Raw genomic sequence first — 18,035 nt, 5'->3', positions numbered from 1 at the left:
ACCATTGATGAAATCTTTTGAGGAGTTGGAGATGGTGTTTGTAAGTGGTCCATGTTTCACAAGCATACAGTAAGGTTGGTAGTACAATAGCTTTGTAAACAAGCATTTTGGTTTCCCTGCGAATGTCCCGGTCCTCAAACACTCTGCACCTCAATCAGGAGAAAGCTGCACTCACAGAGCTCAGGTGATGCTGGATTTTGGCATCAATGTTTGCCCTGTGGAAAGATAACTGCCCAGGTAGCAGAAGTGACCAACATTTTCCAACATTACACCGTTGAGTTGGATATGTGGTGCAGCAGAGTTTTGTGCTTGTTGGTGCAGCACTTTGTTTTTTGGGATGTTTAGTGATAGGCCAAGCTTTTCATAAGTTTCTGTGAATATATTTAGGATGGTTTGGAGGTCATCCTCTGACACTTTATACAGTGTCTGTCACTGTTACAATCCCCCAAAGCAAACATATAAAGTGCAAATAGCTGGTGCATTTCCTTAGAAAACCTTAAGGACAAGTATTGTTCGTTCATATTGTCCCACTCCCAGAATAAAAACATGAGGCAAGATTGTTAGATTAGACTAAAGCCATGGCCTTATTAAACAGCTGGTCTACAAGCCCCCTCTCTTTTATTTTGCGTAAGTCCCCCTTTACCAGTTTGATTCTTCAACATACTCCTTCCTCTTTCCCAATCCAACCCAAATCCAACCTGCTCCTTGTGACATCAGTTTCGGGGGCCAATTAACTCTGAGCAGGTCAATTTAATGAGAAGGCTACCTCACGAGAAGAGAAGACTCCCTGGAAAAGACCCTGATGTTGGGTAAGATTGAGGGCACAAGGAGAAGGGGATGACAGAGGACGAGATGGTTGGACAGTGTTCTCGAAGCTACAAACATGAGTTTGAGCAAACTGTGGGAGGCAATGGAAGACAGGAGTGCCTGGCGTGCTCTGGTCCATGGGGTCACGAAGAGTCGGACACGACTAAATGACTAAACAACAACAACAAGGTCAATTTAAAGTGAACCATCAATAGACTTTGACAGTGCAAAACAGGCACAATCACAAGGCACTATCAGTTTTGGGAGCAGGGAATGGCACAGGGCATTTGTGTCTGAAATAGTTGCATTCACACTTCCTCGCCCTTGACTTGGCACTTAAAGCCTCATTATACCAGTCAGTTCCATCACCCCCTCCAGCCTTGCACTTTATTCATAAAAACATGAAGGAGGTATGGTCACCCCGACTCACAGGTAGTGAGTTGGGACCTGTATTGTATATTTGCTGTGAGAAACGCCAGCGCAACAGTGGCATGGCAACAGCATACAGAATGGTACATAAATTGAAGAACTGTGGTCAAAGTGTTTTCTTGAATGGCGAGCATAGCCGTATATAACAAGGGTGGGAAACCCCAAGCCCAGGGGTCAAATGAAGCCCTCCAGGCATTTTTGTCCAGCTGTGAGGACTCCCATCAGCTCACCATCTCCCCAGACACACCCAATCTCTTCACAACCCTCAACGGCCTGGTCTCGCACCTTCTTTGAACATTTTGGCTTGGCTGGATTGTGTCCTTGAACTGCTATAATGACTCTGCTTGCCTCAGTGGCAAAGCGTGGGTTGCCAGTGCCCGGGGCTGCATGGAGGGGAGAAACAGATGAAGTATACATGCGCATTCAACTGCCAAGCAGTGTCCATGCCACCCAGGAGATTGCAGCCACAGTGATAAGAAAAGAAGATGAAATATACTCAGAGTCGAGAGTGGATTTCATGCTCTTTATTCAGCTCATAGTGGTGAGGAGGAATGAAAGTTTCCCCAAAGTATCTGCTTTGTATACATTATTTACACAATGGGCGGCACGTGATTGGCTAATTCCAGAATTCTCCTATAGGCCAATCAGGTTGTAGATTCACTTCCATCTGGAGCTGGATTGGGTGGGTCCTGCAGACCAATCATACTGCTGCATTGTTCTAGGACCAATCAGACTGCTGCATTCTGAATCCTATTGTTCTAGGACCAATCAGACTGCTGCATTTTGGATCCTATTCAGCTCAGTACATAACGCCAAGAGTTGTTCCATTGTCTGAAGGGGTCGCTTCCTGGTTCACATGGAGAAGCCATTTTCAACAGAGACCAGTGACGGATGCATGCAGCTGTATTGAGGCAGCACTGAGTGTTGACATTTTGCACCCCCCTAACAATTTTGCTTCTGAGATGGTGTGTCTGTAAAAAGAAGCTTAGTGAGGAAAGGTAAATTTTATATTCATTGTTCCACCCACTTTTACCTCTGGCTACACTTACCACATAGACCAAATCCCATTCATGGAACTAAATACGGTAGGAACATCTTCAGAGGCATCCCAATCTGTGCAGTTTGGACTGGTTCAGTTCACAATTTGGACTCAAATCAGTATGCACCACTATCCAAACATTGCCCCAAACCCACAACTTAATCTCGGGAACAGTCAGGCCAAATTGGGTAACAATATTTCAACAGGTGCCCGTGCACAGAGAGAATAGACAGAGATACAAACTGTTTCCCAAAATATATAGCAGGTTTAGATTTATACAGCCTTTTGTACTTTGTATTCAGAAATATGAATCGTTTGCTGGAGTAATTTCATGTCTCAAAATGGAAATTGATTAGCAGTTGTCTCTGAGAGATGATTCACTTAGAAATAACTGGATAGATTTGAGCAAACATCAGAGGGAAATTTTTTTCCCGGGCTGAAGTTCTTGTTGAATTGTTGAACTTTTCTTGTAAGTCTACATGAGGTTTATTGACCAACGAATGAAGCTGTGGGAATAATCCATTATACATCTAACCTCTGCGGAGAGACAATACAAATGAATTTACCAATAAAAATTTAGCAAGCACATTTCTGACCAAAGTTTTCTGAAACTTTGTTTGCAATGACAATCCAATTTTTGTGATTTAGACACACACAAAAATGTCACATTAAATGTACAAATCTGAATATTTTTGACAAACAAGTTCTCCAACTTAATGCAGTTTAAAGAAAGGATTTTTCCCCTTTAAGACTTACAGAAAATATCACAGAGGCATCAGAAATGTTTAACTATAGGCTGCTCTTGATCCTAAACAGCAACAAGTTTCCATTTACAACTGGAGTCTTGCAATCCTAAATGTACTTCCTACGGAGTGGGTCCCATTAAGGTAAGTGGAGCTAACTTCTGAGCAAAGTATTGCTGCAATTCTTTAAAAGTTTGCAGAATTTAAAGAAAGGCTTTAATAAGGGTATATTTTGGGAGTCTGGTCAGCAGGAAAACACACTTTAAACGCATTTTTGGTAGTACACAATGGCTCATTGCTGTCCTACTGAAGTGAAGACATCAATCAGCTGCTTTGATAGCAGTCAAAACATTATCTTCCAACATTATTAGATCAGAGGCCCTGCCCTTTCACTTAGAATTTGAAAATGGCATCACTGACATTTATTCCACATGTCCTGACTAGCTTACAGGAAATTGAAGAGCAGGTCTTTTTAATAATACAATTACGACATTTATTCTTTTTGCAATATCTGGGGTGTTAAAGCTCTTGTCTGCACAAAGCTCAATATAACACAGCTTTTCAAGGTCAGTCTATTTAAAGCATCATTCCTGCTACACCCTAATGAAAGTTTTGTCCAACTGCTTTCACTTATAATTCAGGGTGGCTAAAAACCTAGTCTCCCCGAAAAGTTATTCTGCCACCTAAGGCTCCACTAATTTTGGTGTCAGTAGCAAAAAAAGGAAAATAAAGTAGGCACACGCTGAGCTGGACAGAGCCCAGGGTCCTCATAAGGATTCAAAGTGTCCCTTCTCTAGTCATCAGATCCATCATTTGATCAGTGAAGAGGGGAGCCTTTCTTAGCTGACCTGCAATGATCAGATGAGGAGTGTGTGTGTGTGTGTGTGTGTGTGTGTGTGTGTGTGAGAGAGAGAGAGAGAGAGAGAGAGAGAGAGAGAGAGAGAGGTGGTGGGGTGAGAGAGAAGGAAGGAAGGAAGGAAGGAAGGAAGGAAGGAAGGAAGGAAGGAAGGAAGGGTGGTCACCCACTATTGGCAAGTGGTCCTTAGAGGATTGGCCAAAAAAAGATTAGTCACCACCTCTGATCTTAGTACACATCCTTCTCTGTTTTGTAGCCCCTGTTCTGTACAGTGTGGGGAGGGGGCAACGCTGCAACCAGTTCCCCAAACACAACCAATATGTAGCAGGCCCCACCACTGAAATAGTTTTAAAAAATAGACCCCGTGTTGCGAGATCCAGTTAATTTTATTTTTTAAATGTGAGAGTAAACCATATGTTGTTTAAAATGAAGAGCTCGTCTTTGTCTACCAAGCACATTTTATTGAAACATTATGTAAATGTAATGCAACATTGCACCATCAACAATGACTTCATTCATTTACCATCATAAATCACTCCTCTAACTGCTGTACAGTACATATGCGTACCTTTAATAATTACCGTGAAGGTGCCTGGTAGTGCATTCATAGTGCACATCATTTTAAAACATTGCTCAGACAGACCCCTTCTCTAATTCTGGGCTAGGTTTCAGCGGCAGTCATTAAGCTGCTGGTAGGTGAGGATTTTAACTTCTCACATGTACTGGGATGCAAGCCCAACCAGAAATGCTTCTTGCCCTAACTCTTGCGTGAAGACTGGTTGTGGTTGTGCAATGTGCAAGAAACATGCTCCGCACATGCTTACATACATTTCTCTGCACATGCTTACATACATTCCAACATTTCTCTGATGAAAATAGGGACGTCCCAGTCCATAATGATAATTTTACTGTTTATACACCACACGTCTTACTGAGTTGCCCCAGCCATTCTGGGCAGCTTCCAACATATATAAAAATGTACGGTAATAAAATATTAAACATTAAAAAAATACTTCCCTATACAGGATTGCCTTCAGACGGCTCGAGGGTAGGATAACTTCACACCCTACAACATTTCTCCAATGTAAATAGGGACATCCTAAGGTAAATAGGGACATTCCAGGATCAAATTAGAAACCGGGACAGCTTCTCTGAATCAGGGATGTCCATGGAAAATAGGGGCACTTGCAGGATCTGTGCTTAGGCCTTAGGCGGATTCAGAGCTAACCTGGAATTTCCACAAAATGATCTAGAACCATGATGCTCTCTAGCTCAAATTTAAAGCCACATGGATCTGGGGCCAGGCAAGGCAGCGGTGACACCCGTTATGCTTTAGCTGTTTATAGCAGTGATTTCAGCCGCTTATTTTACATTTCCTCTTTAATTGCCTTTGGGACACAACAGACAAGTCTGATGTTTTGGGCAACGCAAGTCAAGGGTTCACCTCGTTTCATGATCAGCATAGTTTTACAAGTATTGTAGTCAATGGTACTGTTATTATTAGCTTGGAATCTATGATAGATTAACTTAAAGAATTTCATGGAAGAACAGTCTCCTGTCTGCTTCTCCCGCCTACAGCTATTTGGATCTGTAGAAACTTCTTGGAGTGTTGGGGAACCCCGTTAACCAATGTTAGATTGAGAAGGGGAGGAGACAGAAACATTTCTTTCCAATTAACTTCCTTAGGTTATCTTAGGTTTAAGCACACTTGTGCAATTCCTACTTTCTCTAGGAGGGTCTCCTGATCTTCTGGAGAGGCTTTTTTTTTGGGGGGGGAGTGCCTTCAAATAAGATGATGAGAAAGGAAACATTGCTTCCATTGTCTTCATTAAGTTTCCACTAGTTATTGGCTTCAGTTAAGCTCTGTAGCTAAATTGCCCTATTAATTCTTTTGTGGTTCTACTACACATTGTCTTCTTTACATTTATACAATAGTGATTTACCACCACCACCACTGCTTTCTCATCATTCAGCACATCATCATCTTAACCTAGGTTTTATACAATTTTGAGCAATAGCTCAGTTGCTTAGAGCATGGTACTGATAGTGCCAAGGTTGCAGGTTCGATCCCTGTATGGAACAGCTGCATATTCCTGTACTGCAGGAGTTGGACTAGATGATCCGCAGGGTCCCTTCCAATTCCATGATTCTAAGAACTGAAATATATACTAGATTCCAGAACTATATTCCAGCAAACCTCTCAGTTGTGTGACCCCAGTAAGCAAGGCTTTAGTGAGGTGGGTGCTGTGCAGTGCACACACAGGGCAGAACCTTCCTGTTTTGCCTTAAAGGTAAAGGGACCCCTGACCATCAGGTCCACTCGTGGCCGACTCTGGGGTTGCGGCGCTCATCTCGCTTTATTGGCCAAGGGAGCCGGCGTACAGCTTCCGGGTCATGTGGCCAGCATGACTAAGCCACTTCTGGCGAACCAGAGCAGCGCACAGAAACACCGTTTACCTTCCTGCTGGAGCAGTACCTATTTATCTACTTGCACTGGTATGCTTTCGAACTGCTAGGTTGGCAGGAGGCAAAAAGGATGGGTCCCCCCCCCCCATTACGGCACCATGTGTTCAAAGTTTGACTGTGTGGCATGTGGTGTACAGCTTAGACGCATGTATGATTACATGCATTATGATTCGATTACATGCGTCTAAGCTGTACACCACATGCCACACATTTCTGATTTGCCTCAGGCAGCATAATGAGGTGGGTCGCTTCTGGATCCTCTATATACAATTAAATTCCTGATTCATATATTCTTGGGAAGGAAAAGAGAGGAGAGGATGCCTTTCCCTGACATCAAGTTTTATGCAGATATAATTTTTGTACCAAGAAGCATTTCAGTCCTGTAACATCACCCCAGGCTGAAGTGGTCCAGCTCACACAACAGGTATCAACCATTTCTGAAGTTGGAGCCATGAAGGTGCAGCGGAGACTTACTCGTCCTCTACGCGCCATCTAGCGGTCAAAAAGAGAGGGATTCTGGTTTTCCAAAGCGGACGGGGATAAGCGAAGATGATTTGGAAAACGAGAGAGAGAGAGAGAGAGAGAGAGAGAGAGAGAGAGAGAGAAACCTCCCAGGAATGACGATCATTTTCGAAAGCTGGTTCAAGGCGATTTGGCCAGCGGCTGCAAAACACAGCGAAACATTGCATAACCTTAGCTTAGTTGGTTGTCATTTGCAAATGGGCATTCTTGGGAATCCCACAAAGTTTCAGAAATATTAGAAGGGGGGGGCGGAGAAAAAACACCTTCTGCAAAGACTTCTTCAGAAAACGTGTGTGGTGGGGCAGACGGACAACCAAGGTGTCGTCTGCGGGATTCCGATGAGGGCAGAGCGACACACGCAACACACACACACACACACACACACCCCGCTGCCCCTTCTCCTGCGTTGCCAAGCCGGAGTGTGCACCGATTTGCAATTCTCTTTGTTCCTCTCCGGATCGATGCCCTCCTCCTCCTCCTCCTCCGCCCCGGGACTCCCTCCGCCTTCTCCCCCCCCCTCGCCCCCCCCGCGCCGCCCCAGTGACATTTGCCGGGTGGGAGGAGGCGAAAGAGGCGCCTGTGTGAAATCATAACCTGCAGCAGCAGCGGCAGCGGCGGCAGCAGCAGGGTGGGCTTCTCTCCCCTCCTCCGCCTCCTGCTGCTGCCGTCTTCCCCGCTTCCTTCTCCGCAGCCCCGCCAGCCCCGAGCGGCGACAGGAGCGGCAGCGGCAGCAGCATCCTCGGCGGCGGCGGCAAGCGAGAAGCCCCCCTCGCCCGGCTCTGCCAGGCATGGGCCACCCACTGGAAAGGCAGCAGCAGCAGCAAGGAGGAAGCCGGTCTTCGCCCCCAGCCCTGCCCTCCGTCAGAAGCAGCTTCCCGCGGCATGGACGGCGGCAGCAGCAGCAGCCCTCCGACTGCCTGACTGGAACCGCCGCCGCCGCCGCCGCCGAGCAGGGCTGGTTCCTGAGAGGAGGAGGAGGAGGAGGAGAGGAAGAAGAAGCGGGTCTGCATTGAGCCGCCAGCAGGCGGGATTGCGTCGCTCTCGCCACACGCCCACCGGCCGCCCCGCCGCCCGCCCGCCGCCGCCGTCGAACTTGTTGCTGAGGGGAAGCGGCGGGAAGAAGGGGCGGGCGGAGGAGAAGCCTCTCGCGGAGAGAGGTGGGGGGGGGAGAGACGCACGCGCGCCCGCCACCTCCATGCCAAACGGGGCGCCCCGGCCACGAGGCGACTTCGCCAGGTGAGGAGATACTGCAAGGGAGGGAGGGAGGGAGAGACGGAGCCCACCTCAGGAAAGAGAACGCGCCCCCCCGCCCTAACCTCCTCGTCTCCACACACACATACACCTTTCACACGCCCCTACTCCATATTATTAGGAGCACACACACACACACACACACACGGGTCAGCAACGGGTTTTTTTTTTTTAATGTTTAATTCCATCTCTCTCCGCCGCCGCCGCCGCCAGAGGTTTTGGGCGCCGCGCCACCTGCTCGGCAGCATCAAGTGGCGAGGAGAGTTTGCGAGGGCTCGAGAGGCGCCCAGGCGAGGCGGCGCTGAGGGAAGGCGCGCGCCTTTTTCGCTCTCTTTTTTTGGGCGGGCGAATTCGGGCGAGGGGGGGGGTTGCAGGGAGCGGGGCTGGGGGGGGGGGAGAGGAGCCGAGAGCACTCTGGGCTCCCCAGAGGACGGAGGCAGTTTATTTGCTTTCTAATCTCTTTCATTAGATTGTTGGGTGTGTGTGTGTGTGTCCGGGGGGGGGAATCACACCCCACCAGCCCCCTTTCCTCCCTGAGACTACAAAATGAACTTCCTGCCTATGTCCTCCTGCCCCCCCCCCCCCGCGCGTGTCCTCGGTTTCATATTGCCCATAAATCTCTTTTTTGTGAAACTGTTGCTGGAACTGTTTTCTTTTGTGTGAGCTGTATTTTCCCCTCTCCCTCGTAGTATCTTCGGACTCCCTAAGCTTACATATTTTCTGACATCCCTGAACTCCCTGAGGCATGGGGGGGGCAGGGGGGAACTGTCCCCGCTAGATCAAGTAAAACAATAGAAATAACTAATTGCCCTATCACGTCGGTTCTGCCCCCCTAACCAAAGTCTCGCCCCCTAACAAAGCCCTGCCTATGCCCATGCCCCAAGGCACCCACAAACACCCACACTTGCTCATAGGACCCCAACCTGTCTTCAACCTTTCCTGAAGATGGTCCTCCTGCTCCCCAGACACCCACTGACCCTCCCTTCCTCTTCCTGAACTATGAATACTCTAATCCAGCCTAACTCGACTGCATCTGCAAACTCAAATCAGTTAGGTCTCTTCTACCCACATCAGCACCCTCAAGTTCCATCCTTATCCTCTCAGGAACAAACTCCCAACACCTCTCCTTCCCTCCAACTTATCCTTCATTTCCCCCCTCCCCAACCTATTACAAAGCTCCTGCCTTTTCTCTCTGCATTTAATAAAATATGCCCCCCCCCATAAGAACCTCTCCCTCAGAGTTTCCTACTTTTATTCCTGTACCCACAACTGGTCCTTCTTCCTGAACTTCTGCCCAGAGAAAGTCACATTTTGACTTTCTCCAATTGTTTAATATGCCCACCTTGCTTACTAAGGTACTCTATTTCCCTTTTCATCTTCATCTTCCCTAAGACAGCTTGCAGAATCCAGGTCCCAGTTTCTTCTAAACACCTGTTCCCTCCATCACCTGTTCCTCAGGAGTCAAACCGTCCCTCTGCAAGTTTTCTTAAAAGAAAGCTTGTCTTTCCCTAACTTTTAAGTTACTGGTTTGCCTTTATCCCTCTGCCCGGTTTCCCCAGAACAGGAGGAGTCTGGAGAAGGTGAGTGGTGGGTTGACATGATGTGAAATCAGCTGTGAATTCAGAGTGGACATCTTCTTCCTAAACCTGCTGTTTCCTAAAAAATGGATGTGGAAAAATTAGCAAATGTTCCTTTAGCAGCATAGCTTAAGGATTTACCAAAGGGAACATAGCATAATCATCTGTTTTCTCTCTTCATTTCCAAGCCAGATATTTGCAGCTGATGGCTAGTGTAGGAGTAGGTGAGAAGGGATTTGGGCTTGGATTTGGGCTTGGAGTGCATCTCCAGGAATCAGGACAGTACAGGAATTGTTCCTAGCTAGTAGATTGTGCCTTTGGCCTGGAATATTATCTAACTGCTGCTTATTGGACCTGGCAGGCTGGCTGACTGATTACCTCTTGCAGCTGTATTTTTCTGCATGTGAAGATTTCCTTATCAGGAACCAAGTGGTAGAGACAGGAGGTGCCAGTTTGGGGATTATAGTACTACATGACATCTATCCTTCTACCATCAGTAGTTAATATACAAAATCTGATTTCTTAGTCTGACTTGAATAATGATGGAATGGTGGCAAATGAAAGAAGGTGACATAGAGTAAGAGGGGAGAAATGGTAAGGTTTTTATTATGCACTCAGAATATGTTGATACTGCTCTTCACTGTGAGATGATCCCAACAGTAGAACACCAAGTAACACATCGGTAGACTAAACATATAAAATAATAGAATGATAAAATAAACCTCAAAGCAACAGACATAAACATAGAAATTTATATTCTTTGGAAATAGCAGGCATCCTAATTTCTTGGGACATTTTGTTTTTTTTTATGTAGACTGGATTATTTCTAAAAAGAACCCCTGGGCATACCAGTAGCAACTTACACCATGGCAGCAGGAGTAGCAGCATGGCTGCCATTTGCTCGGGCAGCTGCTATAGGATGGATGCCGGTGGCCACAAACCCCATGCCGACTGCCCCTCGCCAAGAGAGGAAGCGTAGCCAGGACTCTCTGATTGTGCTGAATGTCAGTGGCACCCAGTTCCAGACCTGGCTGGATACCCTGGAACGCTATCCTGACACGCTGCTGGGCAGCTCAGAAAGGGATTTCTTCTACCATCCTGAGACGCAGCAATACTTTTTCGACCGGGACCCTGACATCTTCCGACACATCCTCAATTTCTACCGAACAGGGAAGCTACACTACCCGCGTCAAGAGTGCATCTCAGCCTATGATGAGGAGCTGGCCTTCTTTGGTATAATCCCTGAGATCATTGGTGACTGCTGCTATGAGGAATACAAGGACCGCCGGCGGGAAAATGCCGAACGTCTTCAGGATGATGCTGATCAGGATAATGCCGATGAATGCAATCTGCCCTCCATGACAGCCCGGGAGAGGATGTGGCGGGCCTTTGAGAATCCACACACCAGCACACTGGCCCTGGTATTTTACTATGTTACGGGCTTCTTCATTGCCGTCTCCGTCCTTGCCAATGTAGTGGAGACAGTACCCTGTGGGCTAAGTCCTGGTACCATCAAGGAGCTGTCCTGTGGAGAGCGCTATGATGTGGCTTTCTTCTGCCTGGATACGGCCTGTGTCATGATCTTCACAGTTGAGTATCTGTTGCGTCTAGTGGCTGCCCCGAGCCGTTACAAGTTTGTGCGTAGTGTCATGAGCATCATTGATGTAGTGGCCATTATGCCCTATTACATTGGTCTTGTGATGACCAACAATGAGGATGTCAGTGGGGCCTTTGTAACACTGCGTGTCTTCCGTGTATTCCGGATCTTTAAGTTTTCCCGCCACTCGCAGGGTTTGCGCATCCTGGGCTACACTCTGAAAAGCTGTGCATCAGAGCTTGGCTTTCTCCTCTTTTCTCTCACTATGGCCATCATAATCTTTGCTACGGTCATGTTCTATGCTGAGAAAGGCTCAACGTCCACCAAATTCACCAGCATCCCTGCAGCTTTCTGGTATACCATTGTCACTATGACCACCCTTGGGTAAGTGCATATTGGTTTTGGTAGCTACCTGAGCAGAATATTAAAAAAGCCATGTTGCTATCATTGCTTTTCCAATTTTGTGTTTCAAAATTGCGTGAGGAAAGTGACAATGTACACCTGTGTTTTGATCAAGGAAGTGCCTCTGATCTATCTGCCTGTGGTGATGTGCAGAAGTATGGGAGTTCTCCATCTCTAATTGAGCACAATAATGAGTGGTCCTTGCAATTGTAAGATCGCTTTAATTTTAATATCTTTCCTCTTGCATATTGAGATCACAGTGTTTAAATTTCTATTCACCTACTTACGTTTGAATGTTAGGGAACAAGAGGTGATGAGTTACATGCTTGAAATCCAATCTAAAGTTTGGTGATTTTGCTCTCATGTTAGTGTTGGACCAAAATTGTAAATTCTTTTAAAATATTTTAAAGGTGAATGTATATGTCCAAGAAAGAGTAAGTATATTTTTACAAACTTTAGTCTAACCTCAGGAAAGTCAATATTATTCTCCAATGGAATCAGAAATGGGATACCTACCAATTTACATGCATTTATGCCAGTGCTGGTATATCAGAATGATATATTATGATGTTTGTACTTAATATGTGTTAAATCTAAGTCCTGCTAACTTTGAAAATATAACAATGAAAATTTCAAACCCGTAATAATATAGTGAACTTTGTGTGGGAAGTCAAAGTCTTCTGAAACTGCAGCAAATTTACCAAGGACATTAATAGCTGGTGTAGTATTGTATTTCTAAAAACATGTTGTGTAAATATATTTGCTTAAGATGGAATATGATACAGCATTAAAATCAGTGGTTCAAGTGCTGGATTTGACCTGAGGAGGTAAGTCAATTCTAGGGACACCACAGTCATTGTATTCCCAAATCTTTGCAAAACCTTAGTCAAATGTATGGCTTAAAAAATGTAACAGTATTTATCTCATTTCAAAATTTTCATTGCTGCAACTGTGTTCTAACATCCATATAAACTTATTTGCTGAAGATAAACTCTGTATCAGAATTAATGAACTCACAGATTATGTTTTATATAGAAAACCATTTGCAAAGCATTAAAAATGTGCATAATTATACTGCTATCATTTTCTATTCAACAATGGTATTGGCTGATAAGGAAAATTATTATGGAGGTAAATCCTGAACACCGAAAATATTGTTCTTGTAGAGGACTTGGCATTTCAGTAATGGATAGTGATCTACTTATACAGGAAATTGGTAGTCCCTCTCTATATGTTACATTATTATTATTATTATTATTATTATTATTATTATTATTATTATTATCCATTTTAATGTTGTTTCATGCATAGGGCAAAATACGGTCAATTAAGCTCCATTACTTTCAATAGAAGAGATTTAAGCAAGTACTTAACTCTCCCATTGAAATCAGTGCTGTGTAAAAGTGCTTAACTCTGGCTTGATTGTGCATACAAATTAGGTTGAAATTAGTAATGATAATGTCTTTAAAAAGGAACCAGTCATTAATAAATGGGGGCAGGGAGCTGATTTTAAAGCAGAAGGGTTGTATATGTTGGGAGTACTGAATCCTCTTCCACTCAACAGTTTATTTCTCCCCAACTCTTCCATTCCGTCACTTTTCTCTCAGATAGGCAAACCTAGTTTTGGAGCATTGGAGAGAAAATTGTTTGGGAGGTGGGACTGACTGACTGTGGGAAGAAAACAGAGACAAGGGAAGCCTCAGTACCTCCCACCTGCTCACTGTTTTTGCTCATAAAAGTAGACCCTTATCCTCTGTTTTTGATGGGATTGAGGCATATCTGTGTCATGCCTATATATTAAACCAAAGTGTCTAACGAAATGTCTAGTTTTGCACTCAGGGAAATATTATCAGTAGCATTTTTTAAAATAAGTGGTACACAGTGTTGATCTAATATTTTCCATAACACTTGAAGAAACAATGTTGATGCAATATCTGCCACAATATCTGAAGAAGAAGAAGAAGAAGAGAAAGTCTGATCAGTAGTTGCTATGACTCACATTAAGTGCAGGACATGTTTAAATGACTGCATTGATGGTAGTATCTGCTTGTTCTTGTCCATGGTGCTGAAGAGGCACTTGTCTTTTGTTACATTGCCTTGCTGTTGAATTTCCCCCATGCTGTTGTTATTATTTAGTGGGATGATGGCACCAGACACTTTGGAAAGTAGGTAGTCTGATATGCAGATAAATAGAATTGTTCTGCTTCTTCGTTCCTTAAACACTAGTTAGACCACGTTGCGTCTTATGACAAAATGTCCATTGTCCCACTGTGTGATACTTTATAAAGCAGCTTTCCTACTTTTGTGTGATACCCCCTTTCCTTTTTAGGACCACCTCTGTGGATATTCTTAATGCTCTTAGAGAGAAGGAGTATTACTAGTACCAAGGATATGTATTAATGTTAAACTTGGCTTGAAGGGGTGTTGACAAAAAAGCACTGTGTAAGTTTTCTTGCGGTTCATTACTATACACATCAACAGATTGACTGATTCAATTTATCTTTTCATATCAGTTCTTTGCAATTATAGTGAAATTATAGTGAAACAGTAATCTCAAGAGCAATCCCTTCACCCCACAAATGATATTTTCATTTGGGACAAGGCCAAAAGAAGGAAAAGTAGAAGCAGGAGAAAGCAAACTCAAGGTTGTTATATATTACTCACTTCTAAAACTCAGTGTTAAATTCTGCAGTTCTCCATTAGACAAAATTATCTTCAGTTTACATGGCTGGCTTAAAGCCTATTTAAGGACATTAAGATTTGTTTGTATAAAAGAATGTTTTAATTATGGACAAAGTGAAATGAACTACACTTTGCTTAGTAACTTCTCTTGAATGCTATAAAACCACATGAAGGTTTCTGGTAAGTAAACAGCTAAATTTTGTACATTGTAGAAAATGAATATGGGCTTTTCTGAAATAGCAAGGATATGGAATGAGAACTTAGTCATGGAAAAGTCATAATGCTGGGAGCAAAGCCATATTTCTTTGTGATTGCTAGACAATTTACCAATCTTATAAAAATGCAACAGATTACATTTTCTTTTTTACAGAGCACTCCTCATGTTAAATATTGTCATATTTTAGTCTCCAAAAACAGCTCTAATAATACAATTCTATGCATGTTTACTCAGAAGTCACAATATGTTCATTGGAACATATTGCACAATACTTCAGCCTTTTTCAAGGAGTTAAGTGAGATGTTAGAATAAAAGCTTGGACCAACTTTAAAGTAGATCAGAAACAATCTTGTTTAGCTGTAGTCCAACTTGAGATAGCTACAGCTACTATTATTAGACCTTGCCACTTTTTATTGCTAATTCAGTGTGGGTCGAATCTATGCTAATTTGCAATGCCAGAGATCTGGTAAATAAATCAATAATGGAGATTTTAGTAAAGGATGGATAAAGTAAAAAAGCAAAAACAAAACTTTTTTGTTTAATTAGTATTGCAGTTTATGAATCATCGCTACATTTTTTGCAGTTAGTGAAAAGATCACAAATATGTTTTCATAACCAGGCAAAAGTAATTATCTAGGCAATAATACATAGAAGTATTATAAGCTATTTCAGTGTCTGATTATATTTCCACATAGAAGTGAATGGTAGACTTTTTTGAAGATGATTTGCAAATACATCCTAGTGTTTTGTTGCTTTTCAGCTGTGAACTGCTGCCCCTTTATGTGCTGAATATATAAAGCTGCTATTTGTTTATATTATCATTTTGTTTAAAAGCAAACAGTGGCAGCCTATCAGTTTGAAGCGAAACAGTAGCTTTTACAAATTCAGGGGACACAACAAACATACAGAAGTATATAAGTGCTGCCTGACAGAAACCCGTGAGCTTGCATAATGTGGATGGCAGTGGAGCCTACATAGAAAAGTGGGGGGGGGGGAGAAGGGTTTTTAAAAAATTAGAAGACTGATTGTGTGGCTCTATTAATCAAGTTAGTGGCTAAGTGCACTTTGAGACACAGAATGTTCATGCATCAGTTGAAAGTATCCTCTCTCCATCACTCACACAACGGAGGTCAGAGGCAGGAAAGGGAATCAACCTGCACGCATCCCAAACAGCTTATAGAAAGTATCCTGGAGAAAGAGAGAATTAAGGTTGGATTGGAGAGATGCCTTTCTCATCACTAAAACTGCACGTCCTCCACTCTGGTTTTGGCCTGGCAGTCGTGCAACACTATATAGTACAGAGGGAACCCTTTTCGGTGGCTGAAGAAAAATGATGTCCTTATACCTTTTCAACTCCTGAAACTTGCCTGCTCTCCTCCCCACCAATACCACTGAAGGCCTGAACAGTATTGCAAGGCTTGTGTTATTGACTGCCTGGAATTATAAATGGGATACACTTCCCAACATTTTGTTGCAGGTGTCACTTGTTACTATAGTAATCTCACCTCCAGCATCAGAGACATCCAATTATTTCTAGACAATTTTTCATGGAAAAGAGACAGCCCCCCAAGCCCACAAAACTGCTTTATTTCTCAGTTCTCTATCCCCTGCCTCTGACCACTACAGCCTCTCTTTTGGCCATCCCTGCTTAAAACCTTGCTGGTAATGAAGTCCCCTTCTTGGTCATTCTTGCTGTATTTTTGTGTCACTATTGCTAACTTGTCGTCTTCTGTGCATTTTTACTGTACCTATCCAGGTTTTTGATGAAGCCCTCCATTATATTCTTGCAGAAAAGCTGGTAAAATGTAGATGAGGTAACTGTTAGGTAGATTTGTAGCTGGTTGATTGAACTAGCCCAGATTTTACTCACTAATGGATCCTCATCATCCTAGAAAAAAGTGACAAGAGGGGTGCCTTAGGGTTCTGTCCTGGGCATATTGTTCAATGTATTTATAAACAGCTTGGATGAAATGCCCCAGCCAAGGGAGGAAATAGTACCACACTATTCTACCTTGGTCAGACCACATCTGGAGTGCTGAGTCCAGTTCTGGGCACCAAAGTTTAAGGATATTGACAAGCTGGGACATTTGCAGAGGAGGGTGACCAAGATGATCAAGGGTCTGGAAGCCAAGTCTTATGAGGAATGGTTGAGGGAGCTGGGTATATTTACTCTGGATAAGAGGAGACTGAACAGAGTTATGATAGCCATCTTCAAATATCTCGAGGGCTCTTGCATGGAAGATGGAGCACACTTGTTTTCTTCTGCTTCAGAGGGTAGGACCCTAACCAATGACTTCAAGTTACAAGAAAGGAGCTTCCAACTGAACATCAAGAATAACTTTCTGACAGTAGGAACAGACCCCCTCGTAAGGTGGTGGACTCAGCTTCATTGTAAGTTCTGAAGCAGAGGTTGGATGGCCATCTCTCATGGATGCTTTAGTTTAGATTCCTGCATTGCAGGGAGTTGCACTAGATGACCCTGAGGGTTCTTTCCCACTCTACAATGTTGTGATTCTAAGGTTCTAAGAATGTACTATTTATGATGCAAAGTCTATGGATTTTAACAGAACAAAGTTAAAAAGCCAAGATGAAAAGATTGTGTAAACATGAGTTTTATGGGGGGGGAAATGGTTAGAAATATATTGCTTTTAGTGTTTGAATTAATTCAGCTTGTAACACACATTATGATTATGTAATTTGATAAGCTTCCTCTTTCAGGTTTGTAATCAAGGGCAATGACTGTGGTCCTAAGGCAGAATCACACTATATTCAAGGGCTGGAGAATTGGATCTGGCTGTCAGACTGAATCCTTATCTCCCAACACACCGCACAGCTCATGTTAGACAGATTGGTTCCCAAATGGTTGATCAGCTGATATTAGGTGATCAAATCTTGCCTAGTGCTCTGCAAGTTGTGTTCTAATGCCGAGTAAAACAGCCTATCAAATGCCTGAGAGCAAAATTGACATCTGATGCCAAAAAGATAGTAACAGGTGGGGCATTCTGAGAAGGGCATTCCCATAGATTGGAGACCACAACCAAAAAGACCTTCTAACTTGTCACCACTCTCTGAATCTGTTATGGAGGTTGCATATGAAGGAGGGCTTCCGATTTAAATTTTGGATCAGCTCAGGTAGAGAACAAAGTTTACAGGTGGGAATATACCATGGACAAGGCCAGGAAGAACTTTGAAGATCAAAGAGTTTGTAGTAGTTGAAGAAAAAGAACACATGCTCAAGATTATTCCCCTAACAGATAATATAGTATTTTGATGACTTGCTGATTTCATGAAACTGCCATGGCCTGAGTGTTGTGTCACCAAGTGTCAGTTTGGTGGCAGGTACGGTAATTCATTTTCCTTTCCTTAGATTGGAAGCAGATGGAATCAGGTGTTTTGGCAGTTGAGTCATTATGAGTCAGAAAATAGCAGTTTGACTGGTGCAGTGGA

General features: G+C 43.7%; 1 protein-coding gene across 1 annotated transcript in view; it reads left to right on the top strand.

Moving 5' to 3' along the window:
- The first annotated feature begins 7,632 nt into the window (after window positions 1-7,632).
- Window positions 7,633-18,035, top strand: part of KCND2 (potassium voltage-gated channel subfamily D member 2) — a 285,198-nt gene continuing 274,795 nt past the window's right edge. The window contains exons 1-2 of the mRNA XM_053407344.1: window positions 7,633-8,098; window positions 10,505-11,671. Of these exons, the coding sequence (XP_053263319.1) occupies window positions 10,557-11,671 (1,115 nt within the window). The 5' untranslated portion in view covers window positions 7,633-8,098; window positions 10,505-10,556. The remainder of the gene's footprint in view (window positions 8,099-10,504; window positions 11,672-18,035) is intronic.

The sequence above is a fragment of the Podarcis raffonei genome, chromosome 10 (genome assembly GCF_027172205.1).
Source record: "Podarcis raffonei isolate rPodRaf1 chromosome 10, rPodRaf1.pri, whole genome shotgun sequence".
NCBI classification, from domain to species: Eukaryota; Metazoa; Chordata; class Lepidosauria; order Squamata; family Lacertidae; genus Podarcis; species Podarcis raffonei.
This window is presented reverse-complemented; position numbering and strand designations above follow the sequence as displayed.